We start from the raw sequence: 24,102 nt of genomic DNA on the forward strand, positions 1-24,102 counted from the left end.
CCTTAAGCCAGAACCCTGTGAGTGACAAGAATATGAGAGACAAGTCAAAAAATACTTCTTTAGTGAAGAGTACAAAACGAAGTGCCAGTGCAGTGGTTATCCACAAGCACCAGGAGAATAAACAAGGAAGAGCTATGAGGATAGGGCATGAAAGGATGTTTTCACAGAATGTCTGCCTTGTTCTCTGAGACTGTATGTATGATGTCTTCAGAAAAGAAAGATAAGTAACCCAGAGTAATGAAAAGACACAGGTGTCCTGTTCTGTCTCTTTTTTTTTTTTTTGTTTGTTTGTTTTTGTGGACCTTTTTAAAAGGATCCAGGATTTTAGAGGATGGTTAGGATCCAGCCTGGTAGTGGCTGGCCTCAGGCACAGACCCCTCTCCCTGGGGCTCTGTATAACATCACTCATAGCTCAGTTTGAGCTTCCCGTTTGACACTGAGGAGGAAAGTGTAAGTAACTTCATCTGGTATTCGCTTGTGACTGTTCTGGATTTCACAGATTGTACCAACGTTGCATTAATGTACTTTGAAATATCATAATATTTTTGATGGTATTTAAACATTCATGTTAAGTCTGTAATTGCTAAGAATAAACCATTGCCAACAGATGAGTCATTGTCAGTAAGAGTCTTCAGGCAGAGGGGGAAGATGGGAATCTGAAGGTCATATATTCCATGTTTTTCACAATTTTAGACTATTAACATAAATCATCTATATTTTATGTAAGCATTTTAAGCACAAAATTAATTTTTACTATTTTAAGATGTTGATGATCAAGATAATTACAAGAGTGCTGTTTAACAAGCGTAAAATCAACTCTCAGGGTTTTTTTTCCGAATCAATTACTGCTTTTGCATGTTTTTAACATCGCTGCAGTTAAGACTTGCAAATGACTATGAGTACCCTTGACTGCTCTGTTATCCCATTGCCATAAACTCTGGCAAGAACACCAGTGCCGTTGAAAGTGACTTGGCCTTCAGGCTTACGTTAAGGGGGAAAAAAGTGGCCCTTCTGGTTGAAAAGAAAACAGTCCTTGTGTAAGCTGACAGTTAGGGCAGTGTTACCTTCGTAGGTGATACGTGAAGGCTGAATTTGCTCCATTCATCAGGAAAGTACAATTAATTCCAAAGTCAACTGGCAGTGTTTTTGAGAGTGTGGGGGGATAACTTTATCATTGGTTACTATAAGAGAATCGTACTATTAAGGTTTAACTCACAGTCCTAACCTTTTCACACTTTGCTACATGCCCTGCTACATGCCCTTCCTATTTGCAATTTCCTACAAATAACACTAGGAATGCTGTGTTCGGTGGTGCTAGCTATGGTAGCACCACGATAATTTGAAAGGATAGTAAAGCAATATCTCTTGGAATAGAATACAACTTTTTATTGGTTCGGTAAGCGTAGCTGGGAAAAGTGTTCAAGCTTCAGGGTATGTGCCACATCATTTCTGGCATGTCAGTTGCTGTCCCAGTAATTTTCCTATTTATTGAATAGACATTTTCAATTTTAGCCTCCTTTTTCATACACGTATGTAACCATGCTGTCTTGCGCATGTGTCTCTATTCTCAAGCACTTCTGGGCCTTAACTATTTTCTAGCAAATAAGTCAGAATGAAAGAGATTTCAAAGAGAACTTCCTAGAAATTTCCTGCACAACATGTTGCCCCAGAGCCATTTGAGCTGTGCCAGCGGAGGACCAGGAGGTCTGGTTGGCTTTGTCCACATCAGAGGCACCGAATGACTGGTCCTGGGTCTGGTCTACTGGGACGTGAAAAACTTCTAGGAAGGGAACTGTTGCATCTGCACAGGAATTGCTGTGCGTTGGGTTGCCTCTGAAGCTGAACGCAGAGCGAGGTGGAGCATGAAAGGGGAGCTGAGTGTGTCCTGTGGGGCCATTAGCATGCATAAAGGGAAGCTGACCAAAAAAAAAAAAAAAAAAAAAATACAGCTTGGATATTATTTAGTATAATAGTTGGGTTGCATTGGCAACAGCAGGTATGGGAAAGCGGTCTTCCATCTGGTGCTCATTCTGCTTGGCGGCGTTGAAGCATCGTCGCGCGCTTTCGTTGGAGAGTTAGGGCTGCAGTCCTGGAAGCCCTCGGAATGTGAAATTCAGTGCACGTCTGTTGTTTGCTGACAGACTACTTAGGGGGGGAAAAAGAAACCTTAGTTTTTCATACTTAGTAGTATGATAACATTGAGGGAAAGGTGAGTGGGTGAGAGGGAGATCTTCTGTGGGCTTAGTATTGTGAGGGGGTGGTTTGTTTGGTTTTGTTTGGGGTTTTTTTGGTGGTGGATTGTTTGTGGGGTTGTTGTTGTTGTTTGTTTTTTAATGGGTGGCCAGTAGGGACTCTGGATGCGAGCAGGTCATTTTATAGCAAACCAGGCTATGTTATGCTTACGGAGTTTTGTTTGTTTTTTTAAATGTTGCAGATGCATCCTGTTCCCAGCAACAAAACCCCTAGAAGAATGAGAACTCAATTTCTCATGTTTTCAATTGTCTGCCTTTTAGTAGAAATACTGATTCCGCCTTTTGCTTTTAGAAATTTTGCCTCCTTATTTACGCACAAAACACTTCCCCAAGTACTTTGCTTCAGGCTTATGCTTTGATCTTGACCATAAATCATCAATTTAAATATTACTTTAATTTTTAAATTATTTTCCTAAAGATTCTCATTTGTTACTAATGGTAAGACACACTGCTTATATTAGGATAAGAAAAAAGGCTGTGAAAGAAGTGGAATTTATTGGGAAAATATGCATGAATTACATGAATATGCATGAAACAAAAAATTAAATACTGATATAGAGACGAACAGCTCAAAGTACTTATTATAGTCAGACACTTTTCCATCACTTATTCAAATAATTCTCCAATCCATATATATCTTCATGAAAGATATTTTTAGCTACTACAGCTATTTTATGCTAACATGTAGCTGTTAGAGTCATACTGTTCATTTTTTAGTGTTCTTTTTCTCAGTGCTAAGTAAAAATTAATTATGAAAGTGAAAGTTTGTGTCTTCAGGCCTTCATGCGCCATTTCACAGCCTAGTTATCTTTCATATGTGCTTACCTTAATAATTTTTAAGCTTAAACATGTTAAATTGAAACATTATGCATTAATTTTAATTATTAAAGAAAAAATATCTAGTAAAATTGCATACAGTCATGAGAAATTTTAATTTCTAACTTCTAGTTTTATGTCTGTAATTCTACCAGAAACTAATCAGTGACATTTTGAGGTAAAAGCCAAAGCAAAATGGAGGGCTTTAGCTATTGCAAGGTGGATATCCAAGATTTCAAGCACATCACCTAAGAAACATTTTGTGGAAAGCAAGATAAAATTTATCAAAATATTATTTTAATAAAGATGTAAGCTGTTGGAAAACAGCATTTGGGAATGGGAGTTGCTTGCTGTCTAAGTCCTTGTAATTTGTGTATGCGTATGATGGAGAGACATGCACAAGAAGTAAAAACATGGAAGTGTTTTAAGGCAGCACGGCACTGTGATCGAACTGCAAGAGAGTTGCTAGTGCGACTGGTTGTGATAGTGGATCGCGATATCACAATGAGTGGCCTTCAGAGTGTTTTCTTCTCTCTTGCTTAGTTCTGCTTGGGCTTGAGATTCATTCTGGAGTTTTCCTATAAAAGAAAACTATAGGTGCATTTTAAAAATGTCACAATTGCAAAAAGGAGTAAATGCTAAAATGGAATGAACATGCTGTGTGGCATCTCCTGTCATTAGGGCTAGGGTTGAGGAACCCCAAACCATGGGAAGAGAAGTAGTTGACTCAGGGACTAAGCATTCAAGCTGAGGAGTCTTGGTGCCAGTACGCTGACTTCAGCTGTGGACCTTCTCCTGGCGGGAGGTGACCTTGGCCCAGGTGTGTGAGCTGTTGGCACGCAGGCCGCGCGGTAGCTGCCAACTGTGCTTGCTGGCTAGGTAGCCGCAGGTGCCGGCGAGGTTGCTGCTGGGCCTTTGGGTCAGCCTGGGTGACGCTGTGGGCAGTGCTGCAGGTCCCGAGTCTGCCCCAGCGCAGGGCGCTTCGGCTCTGTGCAGGCAGCAGCAGGGGCAAGCTGCCAGTCACTCCGTTAGTGCCCTGGCTGCCCTTTGGTCCGTAACGCAGGGACAGCTGCGTCTTAGTGCTGTCAGTGATGGGAAAACATGCAGGCAACGGGAGCGTTCAGATAGCTGTGATGTGGAAAACACTCTGGTGTTCTGCGTAAGATGTTGGTCTTTCTGTTCAGAAAGAGTTTTTTGGTACAGGTATTCAAAACGGTAGGTTCTGCTGAACATGCTGCTGTCACCCAGTTTGTGTGACCTTTGTTTCTTCTGCCCTCAAGCATCATCCTCTGCCCCGTCCGTGTAATGGTTTTCCTCAGTCTTGGGTGTCGGTTTATCTTTTTTTTTGCACGTTGGGCCAAAGTAACTGAGCGTTTACCCTACACCAACCTTCACCTTACAGTGTGGATTTGCTGGGCGTTCAGAAGGCGCCGGGGAGCGGAGCAGTGAGCTGAGGTAGCAGCACACGTAGTGCGTCCTCCCCTGACCCTCTGCCCTGGCCCCGAACACGCCTGGCAAATGGAGGCCTGGCGCTCTGCCAGGGCTGCTTACGCAAGGCTCTCCGTGTCCTACTTACCCGAACAAAGGCTGCTCTGAGGAGCACAGGCATCACACCTAGGTCACATAGGCAGGAAAAGCCATCCCCTGACAGCATTTTACTGAGTCATGATGGAGCTTTCCTTCATGGTAAGTCGGTGAGAATTGTCAGGTTTCAAGCGATGGCTCGCCTTGCTGAACAAACGCAGAGCCGAGAGTTATTAAGCTTTGCTAATGTCATCCTCGAGAGGAGGAGGGAGCAGAATCACTATTTTGAGGTCTCAGGCTTGGATGTAAACAGAGACAGTACAGAAAATCTTGCACTAAGAAGAAAGCAGTTCTTTCTGTGTTGGTCATTTATTGATTAGAGAAACAACAGCGACCTGGGTACTTGCCTCTTAAATCGTCAAGGACTAATTTACTAGGAGGATTGGTGTGTAATTCTAGTAGTGGAAACATACTAAGCTACCTAAATCGATGTCAGATTGCTGTTATATTACTGCCTGACCTAATGCTTTCATCAGTTGTGTTTATATGCAATCCGCTGTGCTTCTGATCCTTGGCAAGGTTACCTTGGAAATTGTTTCCACAATGAGTCAAGGACTCCAGAGGAGACAAAACAGGCTGTAGATAATTGTGCAGTTAGAGATGGCTACGAATCAAGGTATATTACGACTTGAGCTGCGGCTCTTGAAGAGAGCCTGGTACTTTTTAACATTCAGAACACTGCCTTCTAGGTAAATCCTCTTACTCGGGATTTGAATTTCTATAGACTGCTGTCTGCCTTGAGGTATTGTATGTCGTCTCTGAACTGCAGCGGCCTCTCCTGCATAATAACCATCTCGCCCAGCAGTAGCCAGCTTCAGTACCGCAACATTTGAGAGAGGTGCAGATGTTTGCTAGCCGCTTCCGTGTGTTGCAGAAATGGAAGTTGGAAGTGATGACTGGGTGTTTTTATTACTATTTTTATTTAATCTTTTTGGTCCTGCTAATTGTGATCAGCGTGGATCTGCTGCTGGCTGATGAGTTCTCTGCGTTACAACGCGTGCATGCTTTTTTGGTCTGATGTCGAATACTTAACAGACTGCTATGTATTATTTATCTGGCAAGAGGTGTAGGTTTGCTCGTGTGTGCATTTCAGAGGTTCTTGGCTTGTGAAAGGTCCTGGGTTTCTGTGTATTGCTTTGCAATAATTGTTTAGTGCAAATGGTTTATTTTGCTGTAGTTATGGGCTTTGCTTTATCCATTTCTTTACTGTTTGTAGCTTGGTGAGCAGTGCAGGCAGAAATTTAATACACTTAGAAAATTTTCATAATGTGGATTTTGAAATTAAGAAGACAGCTAACGTAGCAGTAAGAACTTAAATTTTTAGGAGGCATTGCTGAGAATATTCCTGCTTTTTTTTTTTTTTTTGCTGTACGTCAGGGATACTACTGGCATGTTTAAATATTAAAACGGTTAGATTTTCTTATGTTGTTGTGTGCTTTCTCTCAGTGAGTCTCACTGCAGTAACCCTTCTGAAAAGCTGCAACAGAACAGTTGTCAATCGTTCTTCTTTAGATCTGCTTATTTGGTATAATAACATTGCTAGGTGAGAGCAAATCTGTTCCTCTCTGCTTTATCTTTTCATATTAATTGTTAGTGACAGTGCAAGATGACACATCGCTGCAGAACGGGTTTTGTACCATTCAGATGGTGTACTTAATGTACAGGCCAAAGCATATAGGTCTCTTCCTTTTTTTTTTTGTTGGGCGAAATGCAATATAAAGTAGAGCATTTTATTTTTATTTAGCTTTTTTTTTTCCTAAGTTGCCTGCTTAGTAGAATCACTATGGTAACCGGCTGAAGGATGTCTCTGAGGCACACAACCTGCATTGCAATGTAAGTGAGGGGAGATTTTAAGTTCTCTGACTGTGGAACACTAGAAAAACGAACCGGCAAGGCAGAGAAATAAGCTAATATTTAATATATATAAGCTATAATGTAATGGTTGCTCTAAGGTTAAAAAGCTATTTTGCAAGTAATGTATATGTGAGTTCATTGTTTTCTGTGCTGTCTTCTGGGAATGATACTGCTAAAATGTTAATTAAAGATCATACATTTGTGTTACCATTCAACTTGAGTTAGTTTTATTTTTTTAAAAGCTGTTATACAGTGGGGAGGTAAGCCGTGTCACTGTGTGCCTCACAGAGCTCACGAGAGCATCAGCATTCTTTATTTTATGCTTTGCTATGGACAATAGCATTAATTTTCTAATAATTCTTCTGTTTAAAATGTTTGTTTAGAGGTTGGTGGTCTGTTAAAATATTCTAAATCTTTGAGAGGTATGTTGTATAGACATGCTATACATGAGGTATTTTTAGGACCACGAGGACAGTTATGTAGTAGCTATAGTATCTCTGAGTATGACAGTAGTGAAAGTGAGTTGCATATGCATCTGTTAAGGTTTTGGGTTGTTTTTTTTTTTCTTCCCAGCTACACTAATAAACTCCTGATGTCACCTAGTTTGGCATCCTAAAGTGCCAGAGCTAAATTGTCATTTTTGTGCTAACAAAATAAAATATACTGAAGCATCAGTAATGTTTTGTATATTTGAAGCCACCTGAAATTGTATTTTATAGATAACTGTATCTATTAACAGCAGTATTTCACATGCTTTCTTAGGTTCCTGTATTCTTGGGCCTTATTCTTTATTGTATTACTATGTTAATCCAAATTCTACACTGTGTAGGAATTTTCTATCAGGTTTATGGAAAATTTCAGAGACCTTTGAGTTTGTATTCCTGTTGCATTCATTTTAATAAATTGTGGTCACTGAATTAGCATGACCCTTGTGAAATGATAGCTCACATCAGACCTCTTGGTAGGCAGACTTCATTGCTGTGCCTCTGTGACCTTCTTTCTAGAAGAGTGAAGTGCTTGGCTCAGAAATTCAGAATGCAAAGATGTTTTAGAAGGTGCTTTTCACATCTCTTGAGGAAAAGTAATTAAAAATAAACAAGTTTAATGTTTAACTGAAGTTTTCTTAATACCTAGAGGAGAGAATGTAAGAACTTATGAACTCCTTATGGACTCATGTTTTAATGTAAAGGTTTTCATTCTAAGTGCTTTTTGACAAGAGGTCAATCTTTTAAAAATATTTAAAATCACTCAATTTGAAGGAAGAGTTTGGGGTGGGTTCCCCCCCCCCATAGTCAACTTGAGATCTTTGATGTTTATCTCCATGAGGCTGTGAGCTAGTATGAGTAAATTCCCAGTTGTGCATTCTGAGGAAAACTCAAATCTTTCAATTTTAACCATTAATTTGATGCAGTCATTCCTCCAGATGCTACCCCAGTTGTTTTTGAAGATGTCTGTTGCCATCTTACATTACTAGAAGCATTTCTACGTTTACAATTGAAACAATTTAGTAAACAGTTGAACAGAAATTGAAAATTGTTTTCTTGAAGACACATGGTAAAATGCAGTATTCATTTTCAAGTACAAAATAGATTTCTTCTTAGCAATTTGTCAAAAAAACCCAAATAATTATTTTCGTTTTTTCCCCAGCATTTTCAGTTAGCTTTGATTGACTGCAATCCCTGCACTTTGTCTAACGCTGAAAGTAAGTAACCTATAAGTGTTTCCATTTATTTTGTTGTAGATTTTTTTTTTTTTTTGTCTTATGCTCATAACTGTATCGATTTTTAATGAACCAATCCTTCAAACTCAAAAGATTCAGTACTGAGAGGGAAGAGTACAAAGCCTGTCTCCATCTGTCACTGAAGACAGACATTCCGGTGGAATTGTGGATTGTTTTAGTAAATGTAGTTAGTAAAAATTGAGATTTAGCTTATTAATTTTTCTGAAGATTTAAGTTCTGGAAGAAATACACTATTTGAATGTTTATTTATTTATAAGTGTGGTGCTTGTGCTTCAGAACACATTTAATAGTCATTATTTAAAACTTTGTGGCATCTTGATAATGTGTTGTCATTCGGCGATCCTTTCAATGCCATTTCAATTTATAGATCTAAAAATCAGTTTTATGCTGTTGAAGTAGGAAAAAGTGCAAAATGTAATTTGATTGTGTGCTAGGTGCCAACACTATATTCATCTCTACTTGAACATGCCAGTTTTTCTAGTGTATTATGATCTGTCCCATGCAGTATATACTGTAGGCTATTAGAGAGCATCCTGCAGGTACTTATCCATAGGTAGTGGAATTGTATGCTAGATGAAGTCTGTGTTCCTGCATGTTTGGGAGTCTGTAGGAATGAAAAGGCAGACAGACAGTTGTGAAGGAAATTGCTCCCTCAGCTTTTAAGGTACCTCACGGTGCTCTTGGAGTTGAGCTTAAGTTACCTCCTAAGTCTAACTGCAGAAGCACTGGATAAAGTATGTAAAAGCATGGGGTTTTTTTTCATTAATTCAGAGCTGGATGGAATTGTGACTATTCAGTCACCAAGGATAATGAAAGGGGGTTTGTGCACATGGGTGAAACTGCTGGCTGTATCGGCATCATGGCACCAGCAGTGCTAAAAGGTCTTTTCCAAAGCTTTGTCACTTAGCAGGAGCAGGCACTGATAATATTATAACATTATTTGCAGATATCTTCCCAAGTCAATAGACTTTTACTGTTTTTCTACCAGATATGTGATTCTTTATTATATGTCATGTTAGTTTGTATTATTTCTTACTTACTTCATTGGTTTTCACCGTATCTCTGAATTTTTGTAAGGTTTTCCTAACCCTTCCCTTCCAGTCCCCTCTGCCCCCAGGTTTACGTAGTGGTATTGGCCCTGTGCCCTGGGCCACGGTGCCTGGCAAACCCAAAGGGAGAGAGACGAGGAGTGGGAGATACTTTGTCAGGTTCTCCTGTACTGTTTAGGAGAACCGTGCACTCTGCACCAGGGTGTCCAGCACCTTCCCATAAATCATACCCATTGCCTTTCTGAAGGCTGGGTGAGTAACAGCCTGACAGCGAGTGTCTTCCAAGCAGAAATGTCTGAGTTCTGAGCATGTCGTCTTTCAATTTAGGCAGGCTCGATGGTGACTTTAATTTCCTTTCCCTGCATGGCATGGCTTCCTTTTGTAGCTTCACGATGAAGGTGTGTTGCTGTGTGTGTGTGGGGAAAATAAAATAGAGATTTTTTTAGATAATGAACTCCCAAAACAAAAGCGGAGGCCTGCCTTTCATTGGTACAGAGTGAAGTTTGGCGATGTGGTGAGCATAATGGGTGTGTTACGTGCCCTTTAGCAAGTAACACAAAACGTTTATTAAAATTTTAGATGATGCATTTCGTGGGGACCTGGTTTCTGAAGTGCACTTGGCTACCTTCTTTATAGTGAAGGACAAAGCAGTGCACAAAGTCAGCTTTTCCCCTTGCTGATGACCCAGAGAGAAACCCTGCATCTCTAAATTACCTGTGTAAACCTGTATGTCACATTGTTCTGAAGCTTCAAGAGAAAGAAATCTTTGTAACTGAAATAAATTGAGCTTGGCTCAAGCACAGGTTACTTTCTTACTTGTAGTCCTCAAGAACATCAGGCAAAAGTCTGACTCTGGAATTTTTTTTTTTTGTCATCAAATCAGCGTAAGGGCAACATTCATCTCAACTACCTTGACCTGTATGCCTGTTGGTGGCTAGTCTAGGTTAGCAGTTCTTAAGCCTTGGAGATCAGGCACTCCACCTTTTCTTTAACGATTTGAGCAGCATGAGGATAATTGTACCTCTCTTTTACTCCTGAGCAACTTTCATTTTCTTTCTCCAGCCAGCAGTTTTCTTTCTTCCAAGAGCTGCTGGTAGTATTATGGCATTCTGTGCAATCTGTATGAGCAATTTAAGATGCTTTGGAGTAATGGTCAGAATACCATCTGCAATTAGTGCTTTCAGTTCAGCTTAACAGGGGACAGACAATTCCTAAAAAGGAAGTAAAAGCCCACTTAAATTTAAGATCCTGTATACAGCTGGCAGTGTATAATGTAGTTTTCTGTTCTGTAACCCAGCTAGTCTGTGCTCTAGTAGTTGATTGAAAATAAAAAAATAAGTCCTTACTCCTAACTCAGTTATGTACAGAAGATGCTATCTGTGTTTTGTTGTACGTCTCTGCTTAAAGAGATTTTATTGCTACGTTTACTGAAAGGTTAATGGACTCTGCATTTCAGAATACAAATAATATCCAGGGACTGCCTTCCTGCAATAGCTGTTTGCAGTCTTAATGCTTTGTTAGGATACATACTCGTTCTCTGTCGGTTCTGTTACATTAAGCATAAAATATCAGTGTGAACAAATAATTTTTTTCTATCTTCAAAATGTACTGTGTCTTCGTTTTGAATTGATAAATTTGAAACATTGAAAAAGCATACTGTAATTCTTGTTGTCGTTCATTAAAACTAATAATTTTGATTTTCCCACTCTTACAGTTCAGTTTCACATTGCCCACTTATATGAAATCCAGGTAAGCTTTAAGCTCCTTTTTGTAAAGTGTGGTTGAGTTTCTAACAATAATGTAATCGATCTGTGGAATTCAGATTATAGATGCTTTTGTACAGTTAGGCTGAAGTCTTGAATGGCTCCAGAAACTTTATTTGCTTTGGCTAAATGAAAAATATTTTGAATGTGGACTGTCATGCTGTAAAATGGAGTAGCTATTTTAATAACTTTTATAATTACTAGTCTCCCCAGTTGAGTGCAAAAAAAAACCCTAAACATAATTTTTAGTAGAATTCTTTTATGAGATTATATATATTAAAAAAAAGGTAGTTTCACAATTCATCTTACATTCATATTGTTTCTCATACATACGCACACAGTTGAGTCTAGCCAGTTGCCCGGGTGACTTGAAGTATATTTAGCATGAAATTTTCAAATTTAACTGAACATATGTGACAGAGATTTTAGGTCTGAAGTCAGTAGCACATAAAACTTGGTTATTAATTCTACATCAAATCCTACCACAGAGGCTTTTTAGATAAATCTTTGGGGAAATTTCAGAGCACTTACTGAGGTTCCAGAATATAAGTAAATTAAAACCAAGTGGCTACTGAAACAGCTGTTGTGTTTGTAAATTGGCCGACTGATCATATAACGTAGATTGTGCGCCCTCTTGTCACGTGTGTGGGTGTTATATGACTGAAGAAGGGATGTGACATGAAAAGTAAAACTGTTGTAATTAAAATGGATGACAGACATAAACCACACTTTCAGTCAGTTGAAAAGTAGCTTGATAACGTAAATGGCAGGGTGAAAAATCACTTGAGGTGTTTATATATAAATAAAAGATTTGATAAACAAGATATTTTTCTTTTGAATGCTTTTGGTGCAAAGCTATATGACAAGACAGAAATCCCTGATCCCAAAACACCATTAAGAAACTTTAGGTACTGTTTTGGTTCTTACCTGGGCACCATCCAGATTTGATTCTGGGCACCGGAGCACATCTGGCACATTTACATAACAAAGCATCCTCTGGTCTGGTAGGGTGAAACAGGAAGGTGAACACCTCGGGTCAGGGTGCCAGGTGCCTTACCTAACTGTGTGCTTAAGCTCTGCTTTCTGACTGACAGCCGTGGGCAGCCGCAGCTTCTATTTCAACGTGGGACAGAGCAAAAAAGTTTCTGTGCATTCTGCTGTGAGACTTGGTTTGTCTAGTGGTTCTGGTTGGGAGGGGTGTTGTCTTCTCCGGAATTTGAGAAACTTGGGAACCCCAAAGGGTCTTGGCTCCATTCTGGATATTACCTCTGACACGACAAAGAGATGGTTTTGGAGGCAGGCTGGTTGTTTGGTTTCTTTTAAAGAACACAGTGCTACAGTTTCCTGAGCCTGTCCATATATTCCAAATTTATCTACTCTCTGACATTTAATGAAAAAGTTAATTAATTCCTTAATTATGCACCTTCACATTACTGCAGTTTAAATGGTGGGTTGCCACCTCTGAAGAGGAGAACAGCCTGGTGCCGATGGGAGTTAGCAGTGGTTGTTCATGGTGTTTAAAGCTAGTTGCTATGATTTCATCCGTGGCACTGTTGAGTCCCTCTAGCTGTTTAGGGTGGTAGCTTATGTGGTGTCTAAAGAAAGATGCTGGCTTGGGTTCCTCTCCCCCTTCCCATTTCTAAGACCATTCCTGATGCAGCCAAACATCAAGGACTTTGGATCTTTGGAATTAATGTCTAAATAAAACCAAATGTAAGCATTACAACAGTTTTCTGCTGTATTTTAAGTCACATACATATATAGACAGATTTCTAAAGGATAAATAATACAACAAATAACAAAAGTAAAGAATACTCTAGATCTGGAAAACATGCCCTATTTTAATAAGTCTTTCTGAATCCCCCCAAGCATGTAAACATCTTTTTCAAAGCGGGAATATTAGGCAGGAATGTTTACCTATTTGACATCTGTATTGCTGCCTCTGCTGTCATGCTGTACAGTGAACTTCTGTGCAGTTGCTTATCCTTCATAGTCATATACGACGAATTTTGTTCCCAATGCTAAATTTAAATTTTTTTCCTGATTGCTTTTGTTTTGCTGGCCATGGATATTTTATTTATTTATATTATTTGTTTTCTTACCAGTTGTCTGCATTTCATGAACACCAATTAAAAATCTTTTCTACCAACTTCCCCTTGTTCCATTTGAAAGTATGTAATTGCTGCTTTAATTTTTCTTCCTGACTAGAATAAGGTTTTAAAATCAACAGAGTTGTCTTTTGTGACTGCCAGATTTCAAGATCCTAATAACAATTTTTAACTGGTAATAGGTATTTATATTGTTTAGAGCCATCTCTTTCCCAGCTGTCCCTTTTAAAGCACCCGTAGTCAGTACTGTCTACTGTTTGCATAAAACAAATGTAACTAAGTCATGATCATTTGCGTTTAGGTAGCCCCGTTTATTTTAGTACACTCTTCATCTGTTTGCCAGATGAAGTCTAATGTTGAATTATCTGGAAGCATAAAAAGTTTAAAAACAATATCCCTCTTACTAACAGAACTCAGCATTTATGTCTTCTAGGCTTGGGGGAAAGGAGGAACAGGAAAATGAAGCCTTTAAAGTACATTCACTGTTAATTACTGTTAGAGTAACATGAAGATAAATGCTGAAGTTATTACTAAAAAATCATCTGTCAAGAAGTCTTAACCTTTAATATACACAAGCCAGCTTGTACTGTTCCAAAAATCAATAAAGACCATGATCCTAACCTAGAAACGTGTTTTCTGTATCAAGATCTGTTTATACAGGCAGTGAGGAATTGAATGTTTCCATCCATGCTTTAAGCACAATTGGACTATATTGCAAAAATAAGATGCATACCTTCATTCTCTAGGCATAATCCATGGATAAGTTTTAATTCGACCTATGGTGAGACTCTGACTAGGACAACAAATATGTTGAAAAGGCAGTTCAGATAGACTGAAGGATGGAGAGAGGCAAAATTATACCAGCCACCAATTACCGATGATCTTCAGTTGTGTTACGAATTTCATGGGAGGAATTTCTGTAGTGTTTTTTCCGATGCAGACTCACATTCAAGCATTCCCCTTGAGAGCAGTACATCCATTTTAGTATATATAAGAAGCCTGATGCATGCATGAGGAGTCGACCAAATTCAATAATTTGCAAATTTCCCTCAATTATTATAAGGAGTCAATTTATATTAAATACTATATTTATGAAAGTTATTCTATTACCATATATATACACGTCACACATTAAAGCTTTCATATGCACTGTATGCAAAAAAAAAGTTACAGAATTCTTTGTCAATGTGTTTGTGTGCTGTCAGTGCTGTGAAATCGTTGCTATTGGTGATCTGTTGTAAGCTTTATGATTAATCCCTTTACTTTTTTCCTTTTGCAGAGAAAGTATCACTCTGCAAAGGAAGCTTATGAACAACTTTTGCAGATCGAAAACCTTCCTGCACAAGTAAAAGCAACTGTCTTACAGCAGTTAGGTATGTAAAATTAACCTTTATTTTCCCGTGTGTTTCTTCTTCTCCATCTTTGCCTTCAGCAGTGTTTTTTAAGGCTCCATTTCCAAAGTGAGTCTTAGACACTATGATCTGTGAGATTTTCACCCAAAATAGAATGCATAACAGTAGATAATTAAGCAAATAAGAGAGGAGGAAAAGATTTTAATTAAACACAAAATTAAAAAGCCCTTAGACTTGCTGCAGTATGTGTGTTACAGTTTTTGGGCAGTGAGGGGGTGGTTTTCAGAGAAGGAGCACAGCAGTTAGAATTCTTTATTCTTTGCTCTGCCTCTGAGAACACCCCTTGAATAGCCAGGCTAAATGCAGTAAAACAAAATTCTCTGTTGCAGAATAGAAGAACATGGCAAATGAAATCTTAACTTTTCCTTCTCTGTAATTATAATACATAAAGAAAACCTATTTCTGTAACTAAAAAGTTTATCATCAGATTCCGTAAAAGAAACCATATAAAAAGAGAAGTTCTGTTTTTAAAATGATTGTCTTATTCCATATTTATAGAAAGCCTGATAAATGATTTTTTAGACCAAAATCTCTAATGGGTGGGTAGAATAAATTGCTTTTGTCCTATATACCTTTTAAAAGTATTTCCAGAATATTTTGTTAAAATTGTTCAACCCGGTGCAAAACTTCTTCATTCACTTTCTCCATGTTCTTCATCTAATTTATTCTAAATATTAATTTAGCCTGCTTATGCCCATTTTTCTTTTTTTGCCCTTCACATAGTGGTCATTTAATTCAGATTGGTAACTGGCACTAAGTTATGGCCACAGTGCTTTCTTTTTTAGTAATGCAGGTTGTGTATGGATTTGAAGTGGGCTAATTTGTTTAGCTTTTGATTCTTCTGTGTGAAATGACAATTGAAACTGCAGGACTCCAGGAGCTGATCTTTTTGCTGTCGCATGACAGTGTTGCTTATATTTCAGTATCCCTTGTGCATTTTTCTTTTAAACTTGGTATTATCCCACCTAGTGTAAGTTGTTGGCAGCTTCATGGCCAGTGGAAGACTGGCTTCCCAAAATAGCTGAGCAATGCTTTTTCAATTCCATTTGTTGTGTGTCACCACATTAAAAGGAAAAGTGCATGGTTGTATTCATCCTACCACAGGTCTCTGAGGTGGCAGTAAGAGCAATGGCTTTGAGAGTTGTCTGCTGGATTAACTCCATTTCTTCAGTCAGCCAGGGTTACCTATGTAGTGTGAGTAGTTGCTTTGTGGAGAAAGGGACAGGATGGTTGCAGCCAGAACATTCAGGGGATAACACAGTTTCTGTTGCTCTTTGCTGCGAACAGTGGCATTTATCAGAGTGTAGTGTTTACGCAGATTCAGTCTCTCGCAGCTGGTAATAATTCCTCCTCAGGAAGCCTAGTTCGGGTGCTGCACTGATGCTTAGAAAAAGTAATAGAAGATACCTACCTGCCATCTGACAGAATGCGACTGGCAAAATCCAATCAAAATACGTGTGTATTTCTGTGTTGAACTCTCTTTCTGTTGTCGTAAAAAAATAAGAAATTTTTTTGGCATGAGAGCACCCCATATTTATGTTCCTTAGCTAGTTAATGTTTAATCGAGCCAGAGTTGAAATTTAGGCAAGTTCAGATGTCTTGTGAGATTATTCAAATCTTTGCTGGTTTTCAAAGCAGATGGCTGTGGAGGAGCAGCACCCTGTGATTCTCAGATAAATGTGTATACTTCTGGGCGGATGCACGCTGACTGGTTTGGGTAGATGTAATAAGATCTGTAGAGTTGGATAAGAGTGGTTTGTTTCTTCTTTTTTGCCCTTTCATCTCCTTCCAGCCAATAAGTCTTTTCACCGCTTTGGCTGAACTTACATCAAATTAATGAGACTGGAGATAAAATCTGTCACGGTGTTCTCTCTCCAGTTGTACTCAGCAGTTGCGTAAGGAAGAACAACTCAAGCACCTGCTTAGGGTTCCCGAAAGCACTCTCCCAGTGATTTTCAGCTAGGGGCATTCCTAGGTGGTGTCCGCGTAATTGGATGAGACATCATGAGATGCTAAAAATGGGAAGAGGGTCATCTCTTCTGAGACTGAGATGATGATGTTTACTGGAGAAGAAACAATTGCCACAAATTCAGCATGAGAGTGATTGATAAGCATAAAAACCCCCTGAAGCGTGAGCTGGGCTAGCATATCCTCTTGCTGAGGCAACAGAGAGTTTTGTTACAAATTAGAGCGTGGAACATTTGTGAATTACAGACAAAACCTGTGGGTTTGTTTATGATGTTAAAAGTGTCCCAGGAGTGGAAGAGTAGTCAGTGTGCTAATTGAGAATTTGAGTTGGGTCTTGCAAATTAGAACCTCCTTTCTATACGTTCTTCATTTTATGCATGAGAAGAGGGATCCAGTTTCCTATACCTGTGCTATTCTAGTGGAAAACTTCTGTTTGTTCTCCCTCACCCTCTCTCTTGCCTTCTGCCTTTCTCACCTTCCTGTGCAGGAAGACAAAATTGAGAACCAACCCTTGTTTCAGCAGAGAAACTAGGTAGGGATTGCTAGTTCTTATCTCTGTCTCCCTGAAATAGTTCTTTCCTCTTACCAGTGAACCTCAGGAAAGATCTCCTGAAGATACAACATGTTATCTTTCAGTCCAGCAAGGTTCTGATGAAACAGAAAATAAGCATCGCCACACAACATTTCCAAAGATTCAGGAAATTGTTTAATGTCTTTTTTTACCCTTGTTTATAACCCCTGAACTATGAGCTTCATCTCAGGCTTTGCCCAGCACTGCACCCGACACCTTTACCTTAGTGCATGAAGGTGCATTCTGACAACCCCCCTCACATAAGCCTTGTTTATTTCGAGCGTGTGTATTTTCTGTCTAAAAACTTCAGTGGCTTGGGATTTGAATCAAAATCGTAGCTTGTTTATGAAGTCCATCAGATAAAGTTGTGTATCTGTCTCTACAAAAATTATCGTGGGGTGTTTTTTCTGTTTTGGGGTTTTTTTTCTGGCAGGGTGGGGGTTTGACTTGGTCCGTCTTCAGACAAGAAAAAGTGCTCTTTTGTCAGCACGGTAACCACTTGGCTCCTAACCTGACATTTCTTGCACTCTGTGGACTATTTCAGCTTCTGCTTCTGACCACAGTTTCCAAGTGGTATTTCTTTAAACACCTCAGGCAAACATTGCTGGATAGATAGGATTTTCTTCAGATTGCCTTTCTTAAAGCTTGGAAGTTTGCCTTCCATTTGCAAAAGGGTCACTGTGACTGAACGGACTGTAAGCCCATGGTGTAAAATACAAGCTGTATAGAACAGGTAGGATAAAATATTTGAGGTATACTCCAATTGCAGGGAGTGAAGTAAGACTGCAAATACTCATCAGTTCAGTTCTCAGCCTTGCCTGCTTGGTCTAGCCCTACAGGTGAGATCTGAACTTGATCTGGACCTTTTGAGTGGTATACCTGTTCAAGTAGTTAGGCTCTATCGAACAGGGCAATCCCAGGGTGCTGAGGATTAGCTGAGGGGGGTTTTAGATAGACATTCAGTGCAGACGTGTGTACAACTCTTTAGGTAATTAAAACTTTGTACAAATCTTGAAGATATAATGAAACTGGTATCATAGTGTTCCACAAGTGACTGTTCATGGGTGGGACATTGTAAAAACAAAGGGGCAACCCACAGTAGCATCTTATATTTTACAAATGTTGGCTGAAAAGCAGCAAATTGTTAAGACAAATACATGGATCGAGCAAGCAGCAAGACATTGCTGACCAGTGGGGTATGTTCGTAATTTCAGCAAGCCAGCTGCCTGTTACAAAGGATTTCCTTGTACACAATATGAATGGCAGTGAGATGATTTTGTGGCTGCTTAAAGGAATTCTGCTTAAGCATAGGAGCAGCTTGAGAAGATGATGGAAGTGCTGTATTGGAAATGGTAACCAAGACTTGCATCAGTGCTAGGGCAGAGATGTGTTTTAATGACATGTAAAAGATCATATTGGAGCATGGACTGGGGGAGGCCTTTAAAGTGAGAATGAATAATTTGTGTAATGCAATGAAAGAAAAAAAGGCAATTGAAAGAATGTGATGTGTAGTTAGATGAGGAAATAAAATGATTCCTTCAGTAGAGTTTGTTTTGTAGAGAAGAGGTGAATGGAAAGGATGTATCAATGAAGATGAAATGGCTGTGTAAGAAAGATTTAAGTGGAGATACTAAATTTCTTACCCATGTTCTGTTGGGGAATTGTCCAAACGTAGGTATGGCATAAATAAGAGGATTTAGAAGAAATGGAGTAAGGTGAACATAGCATACACAGATAGCTGATGTCTGTGATAGGGAAAATGTTGGCATTTTTCACAGTGACCGCAAAGATCTTTGTGTTTAGAGGAGGAAAGAGTCAACGTTTTCAGATTAACCTTTTACAGTAAAAGATTGAGTGGTTCAGGGTTGTGCTACTAACAGCATAGAAGATGATTTAAACAAAACGCTTTAAAAGTACCTAAAAGTAATTTTTACGTAGGGTCTTTTTGTTCTGTGATTTTAGTATAGAACTTTAAAAGTTTTTAAAGTTTCATTCATGGTATTATATGTAAGTGATATTACTGTTTGATATTCCTGTTTTTAAAGAGGAGCTAAGGCTGTGAATATCCTGCTGTGCCAGAGTGTTAAATGGTCTTAGGGAATTTCACTTCTGCCATTTACGGATTCTTTTTGTAGGCTGGATGCATCACACCGTGGATCAGCTTGGAGACAAGGCAACCAAGGAAAGCTATGCTATACAATATCTTCAGAAATCTCTAGAAGCAGATCCAAATTCTGGTCAATCCTGGTATTTCCTTGGAAGGTGAGAAATTACAGACAGTAACTATATTTATGATTGAGGATACTCATTATTGTGAGTATCTTCCATTGTTTTTCTTAATGCTTTCAGAGGAAAAAGTAAGGGAAAGGATGTATGTATGTACTGAAGTCTAGTTTTCTGCAGTGGGTTTAGAAAGACAAGGTGCCAACGTATAGGGAATGAATATAGATGAGAAGTTGAAATGAAGAATCTTACCCCAGTGGTCCTACTTTTTTGTAGTTACTGTTCAGTGTACACGTTTACATTAATCTGAGTCTGCCCTGCCTGGTTTTAGCTGTACCTCCTGCTACTATCACATCTTCTATTCTCTCCCTTTTATCTTACCCTCTCCTCCCCCTTCTTTTTTGGTAAATGCTCTGTAAATGTTACTACTTTTCTTCATATATTTTTCACAATTTTTTCTCTCACTATTTTCTCAGAATCTTCCTTCTATTCTCAATCAATTTTTGCACTAAAATATAAGTCCTTTCTCAGGTTTACTACTGTTTATAAACAGCATATATTGCAACTAAATATTAGGTCAGGGTAGCTCAGATTCATCCATCTGGGCTGGAGCACCTCTCCTATGATGAAAGGCTGCAAGAGTTGGGCTTGTTCAGCCTGGAGAAGAGAAGGCTCTGGGGAGACCTTATAGCCCCTTCCAGTACCTGAAGGGGCTACAAGAAAGCTGGGGGGGGACTTTTTACAGGGGCCTGTAGTGACAGGACAAGGGGGAACAGGTTTAAATTGAAAGTGGGGAGGTTTAGATTGGATATCAGGAAAAAGTTCTTCATGAAGAGGGTGGTGAGGCACTGGCACAGGTTGCCCAGAGAAGCTGTGGGTGCCCCATCCCTGGAAGTGTTCAAGGCCAGGCTGGATGAGGCTTTGAGCAACCTGGTCTAGTGGAAGGTGTCCCTGCCCATGGCAGGGGAGTTGGAACTGGATGGTCTTTAAGGTTCCTTCCAACCCTAACCATTCTATGATCTAATACCTACTGAAGTGTTGTAGTAATTCTGTACTACCGTGCAATATTTTTTACTTGAAAATTAACTTACTCCAAGATGTAACTATACAAATTTGATTTTTTTTTTCCCCTTGGTCTCCTTCTTAAGAAAATAGTGCTTTACACAAACCAGAGTAGCTCTTGAAATAATCAGGTTTTGGAAAAAGCTTTGAGAGCCATTCAAGTCCATATGTGAACAGGTCAGTTCTGTCAAGAAATACGTTAGAAAGGAATTATGCAAAAATAAAGTTAATTAAGGAATTATGCAAAAATAAAGTTAACCTCATCTCGGAGGTTCTGGTTCCATGCAGCTTGAACCTACTTCTGGTTTTGTCATCCTAATTACATTCCTCCAACTGTTCTGTAAGACAGGGCTCTTCGTCTGCAGGCTAAGAGGGGAATGCTGGCACTGAGTGTGGGGGGCAGAGGGCTAGAGCAGGTGTGGAGGGAAAAGGGAAAACGAACCAAGGTTCATCTGACTCATCTTGTCATCCACCCTGCTGAAACCCTGGGTTTTTTCCTCAGTAGTCCCATCCCACGTGCCATGAGCTAGTTGGGTTTTTAGACAGCAGCAGGATGGAGCCGGGGCTCCATGAAGTATGTGTGCAGAGCTGCTGTGCTCCTGCTCCTCCATGGCTTTTCTGTGGCTAGAATGAAACCTAGGACCATACAAACAAGGGAGAGAAACACAGGAAATGGGAGAAGGAATCTAGTGGAAGCATCTTTTACACTTACAGGGAGGACTAGGGCAAAAATGTTTCTGTGCCCCATTCCTCCCATCCATACTTTGGCAGGAGAAGAGGAAAGGGACATGGTTAGAGGTTGTGCGTTCATTCTTCCGCTTTTTCCCTCCTCATGTATTCCCTTGTGTTATTCCTTCCTCTGCTGGCTATCCAAACTGGATAGCAAGTTGGTTTAAAGCTACCTTTCAGAAATACACCACCACTTTCCTTCCACGCTGAAAAGAAAATCTGTCACCCTGTTTTAAGCTTTGTTAGGTGCTTGATGTTAGTGGTATCCTAATAAGTCTTCATGTATCTTGTAAGCAGACAGATTGAAAGGTGCCTGTTGGAAGCTGGGTTAGATTGTGATTAAAATGATCTTCTGAAACATGGTATTCAGGCATAATGGATGTTTTCAGGCAAAGTGCTGCTGGATTTTATTGTGTTCCTTTCCTGGTGTGCCTCAAGAATACACGAAAGAAAAGACAGACCTTTGTCTGTACTGTTCTTCTTGGGTTTTATTTTTTACTAGAATACATTTTCTGTTGTTATTTATGTGTTGTGGAAGTTGTCAGGTTTTTTTCCAACAGGGAAACTTTGCAGACAATGTAAGAAGCAGAGCTATTGTAGATTAAACTAGCAAATGTATACATGTGTTTTTAATATGGTATTTATTTGAAGCTTTTAATGTTAAAAAGGTAAGTATTATTCCCTGTGGTATAATTGTAGTTCTCTAAAGAGTTGTGGTATTTCTGCGTATAATGTCAGAACAACTTTGAATCTGTGCGAAAAATATTCAAATAAGAAATTACGAAAAAATGCACAACAGCGAGATTTTTTGACAAAATTTCATGCTCTATATATGCAGTAAAACTAATTGGTTGTTTATTACTTGAAATCTTCTAAAGATGTGAGAAATGCACACATAAAAAGCTTCCCAGGCAGTCAGGAACCATACTGATTGACTTTGGTCATTATTTTTTAATGATTCTGAAACAATTCTTGTAGGACATGGAGTTTTGTAACCATTTGTTTGATGAAATAGGTAACTTAATTGTTTCTTTATAATGCTGTCTGTAGGTAAATATCATTCTTATTGACTGATAAGTAACCACAAATAAAAGAAATGTACATCTTCAGAATGTGGTATCGCTCTGTTTTCCTTACAAATGTAGTAAGCTAGGGTTTAAGTAGTTTTGGTGTACTTTTCAAATAAATAATTAGTAATATATGTTGATTAAGATGTTTCAGTCTGCTTATGCCTGGCGTTCAGAAACAGCAAATATTTTGGATTCGCCTAAATGAGTATGTATTTGCATGACTACACATTTATCAGATCAGTCTTGGTAAGCCATCCTCAATGATTACCTTCTATAAATATTACCAAAGTTCTTCTCTTCTTCTCCCAGGTGCTATTCAAGTATTGGGAAAGTTCAGGATGCCTTTATATCTTATAGGCAATCTATTGATAAATCAGAAGCAAGTGCAGATACATGGTGTTCTATAGGGTAAGAACGACGAAGGGTAATACAGTGATATAATTCAATGCTAATATTATATAAACAAATAATATCAGCTTTCTAACTCTTGTGCTCTCAAGGGGACAGTAAAGCTTTTTTCTTTAATCCTTCATGTCGTCAGACTTGTCTAATTTGAAGTTTAAATAATAAATTTGTATTTGCTTTCTCAAAATTTTTAAAATGCTGAATATGCTATGTAATGAGCTTCGGATGTTAAGATGTTATGTGTTATTTATGCTTATGGCTGTGCTTTGTGTATTGGGAAAGTTTATTAAGGGTTTTGAGGGGGATGTGTGTATTTGACTTGTTTGTATTTTGACGTTGTTATTAATTCTCCACTTCGCTAATCTTTCTATTCAGTGTGCTGTATCAACAGCAAAATCAGCCTATGGATGCTTTACAGGCCTATATCTGTGCTGTTCAATTGGACCATGGCCATGCTGCAGCCTGGATGGACCTAGGCACGCTCTATGAGTCCTGCAACCAGCCTCAGGATGCCATTAAATGCTACTTAAACGCAACTAGGAGCAAAAATTGTAGTAATACCTCTGCACTTGCAGCACGGATAAAGTATTTACAGGTAAAGCGAACGTTTTAAGAAGCGGGAGATACTCTTCCAAATACACAGCAGAGGGGGAGGGGGGAAGTAACACACGAGGTTAACTTGCAATTGTTTGTGGTGTGTATAACCTGTTTTCATGTGTATTGTAAGCATATCATAGCCTGTAATATTTTATTTCTTCATTTTTAAGTGGAACTTAATTCCTTATAAACCCTATTTTGCACATTTAATCAAAGCATACTGTTTCACATCACTTTGCTTTTTTCTTTGTATTGTCTACATTTTTAAGTTGTCATAATGTAGAGAGAGAATACACACACAATATCTTTCACTCTCGTTTGCAATTTCAGAAAAAAGGAATTATGAGACCTCTGGTTCCAGAGCTCATCTTTGTTCTGATTCTCACAAAGGTTTATATTCTGGTTACCCTCTTTATACTTAGCACCTCTCTAAGACCCCAAATTTTAAATCTGTCCTCTCTTTAAGACATAATTAGCTACAGCATTTAGGAAGATTTCATGGACTTGCTCTTACTAAAGTAGGCTTGTGTTAAATTTGCTTTTTACATAATTTTTCCTAGGCTCAGTTGTGTAACCTTCCACAAGGTAGTCTACAGAATAAAACTAAATTACTTCCTAGTATTGAGGAGGCATGGAGCCTACCAATCCCCGCAGAGCTTACCTCCAGGCAGGGTGCCATGAACACAGCACAGCAGGTGAGAAGTTGGGTTATGTTCGGCAGGTGCCCAGCTTTAAGGGTTCTTTACAATCGGTAGTGGTCAAGTTTATTTTATTGAGCACAGGACTGGCTTTGATTTATAAAAAGCCTTTGATTTATTTGCAAAGGGATTCTAGATCAAGAAGCTCCCTATAATATGGGAGAAATATGGGGGTACCAATTTAGAACCTTTGTGGATTT

At 39.0% G+C, this 24,102-nt stretch overlaps 1 protein-coding gene across 5 annotated transcripts in view; it reads left to right on the top strand.

The window, feature by feature from the left end:
• The window catches only part of KDM6A (lysine (K)-specific demethylase 6A), an 85,238-nt gene that overhangs the window by 12,856 nt on the left and 48,280 nt on the right, over positions 1 to 24,102 (top strand). For 3 of the 5 annotated variants that reach the window (XM_010146482.1, XM_010146481.1, XM_010146484.1), the window contains exons 3-8: positions 8,154 to 8,208; positions 11,011 to 11,045; positions 14,447 to 14,540; positions 19,254 to 19,380; positions 22,512 to 22,610; positions 22,983 to 23,202. In XM_010146482.1, coding sequence (XP_010144784.1) covers positions 8,154 to 8,208; positions 11,011 to 11,045; positions 14,447 to 14,540; positions 19,254 to 19,380; positions 22,512 to 22,610; positions 22,983 to 23,202 — 630 coding nt within the window. Of the gene's footprint in view, positions 1 to 8,153; positions 8,209 to 11,010; positions 11,046 to 14,446; positions 14,541 to 19,253; positions 19,381 to 22,511; positions 22,611 to 22,982; positions 23,203 to 23,764; positions 23,900 to 24,102 lie in introns of all 5 variants that reach the window. The other 2 variants (XM_010146480.1, XM_010146483.1) reach the window with 1 other exon arrangement.

Source organism: Eurypyga helias, unplaced genomic scaffold (genome assembly GCF_000690775.1).
Source record: "Eurypyga helias isolate BGI_N326 unplaced genomic scaffold, ASM69077v1 scaffold21242, whole genome shotgun sequence".
Lineage (NCBI taxonomy): Eukaryota > Metazoa > Chordata > Aves > Eurypygiformes > Eurypygidae > Eurypyga > Eurypyga helias.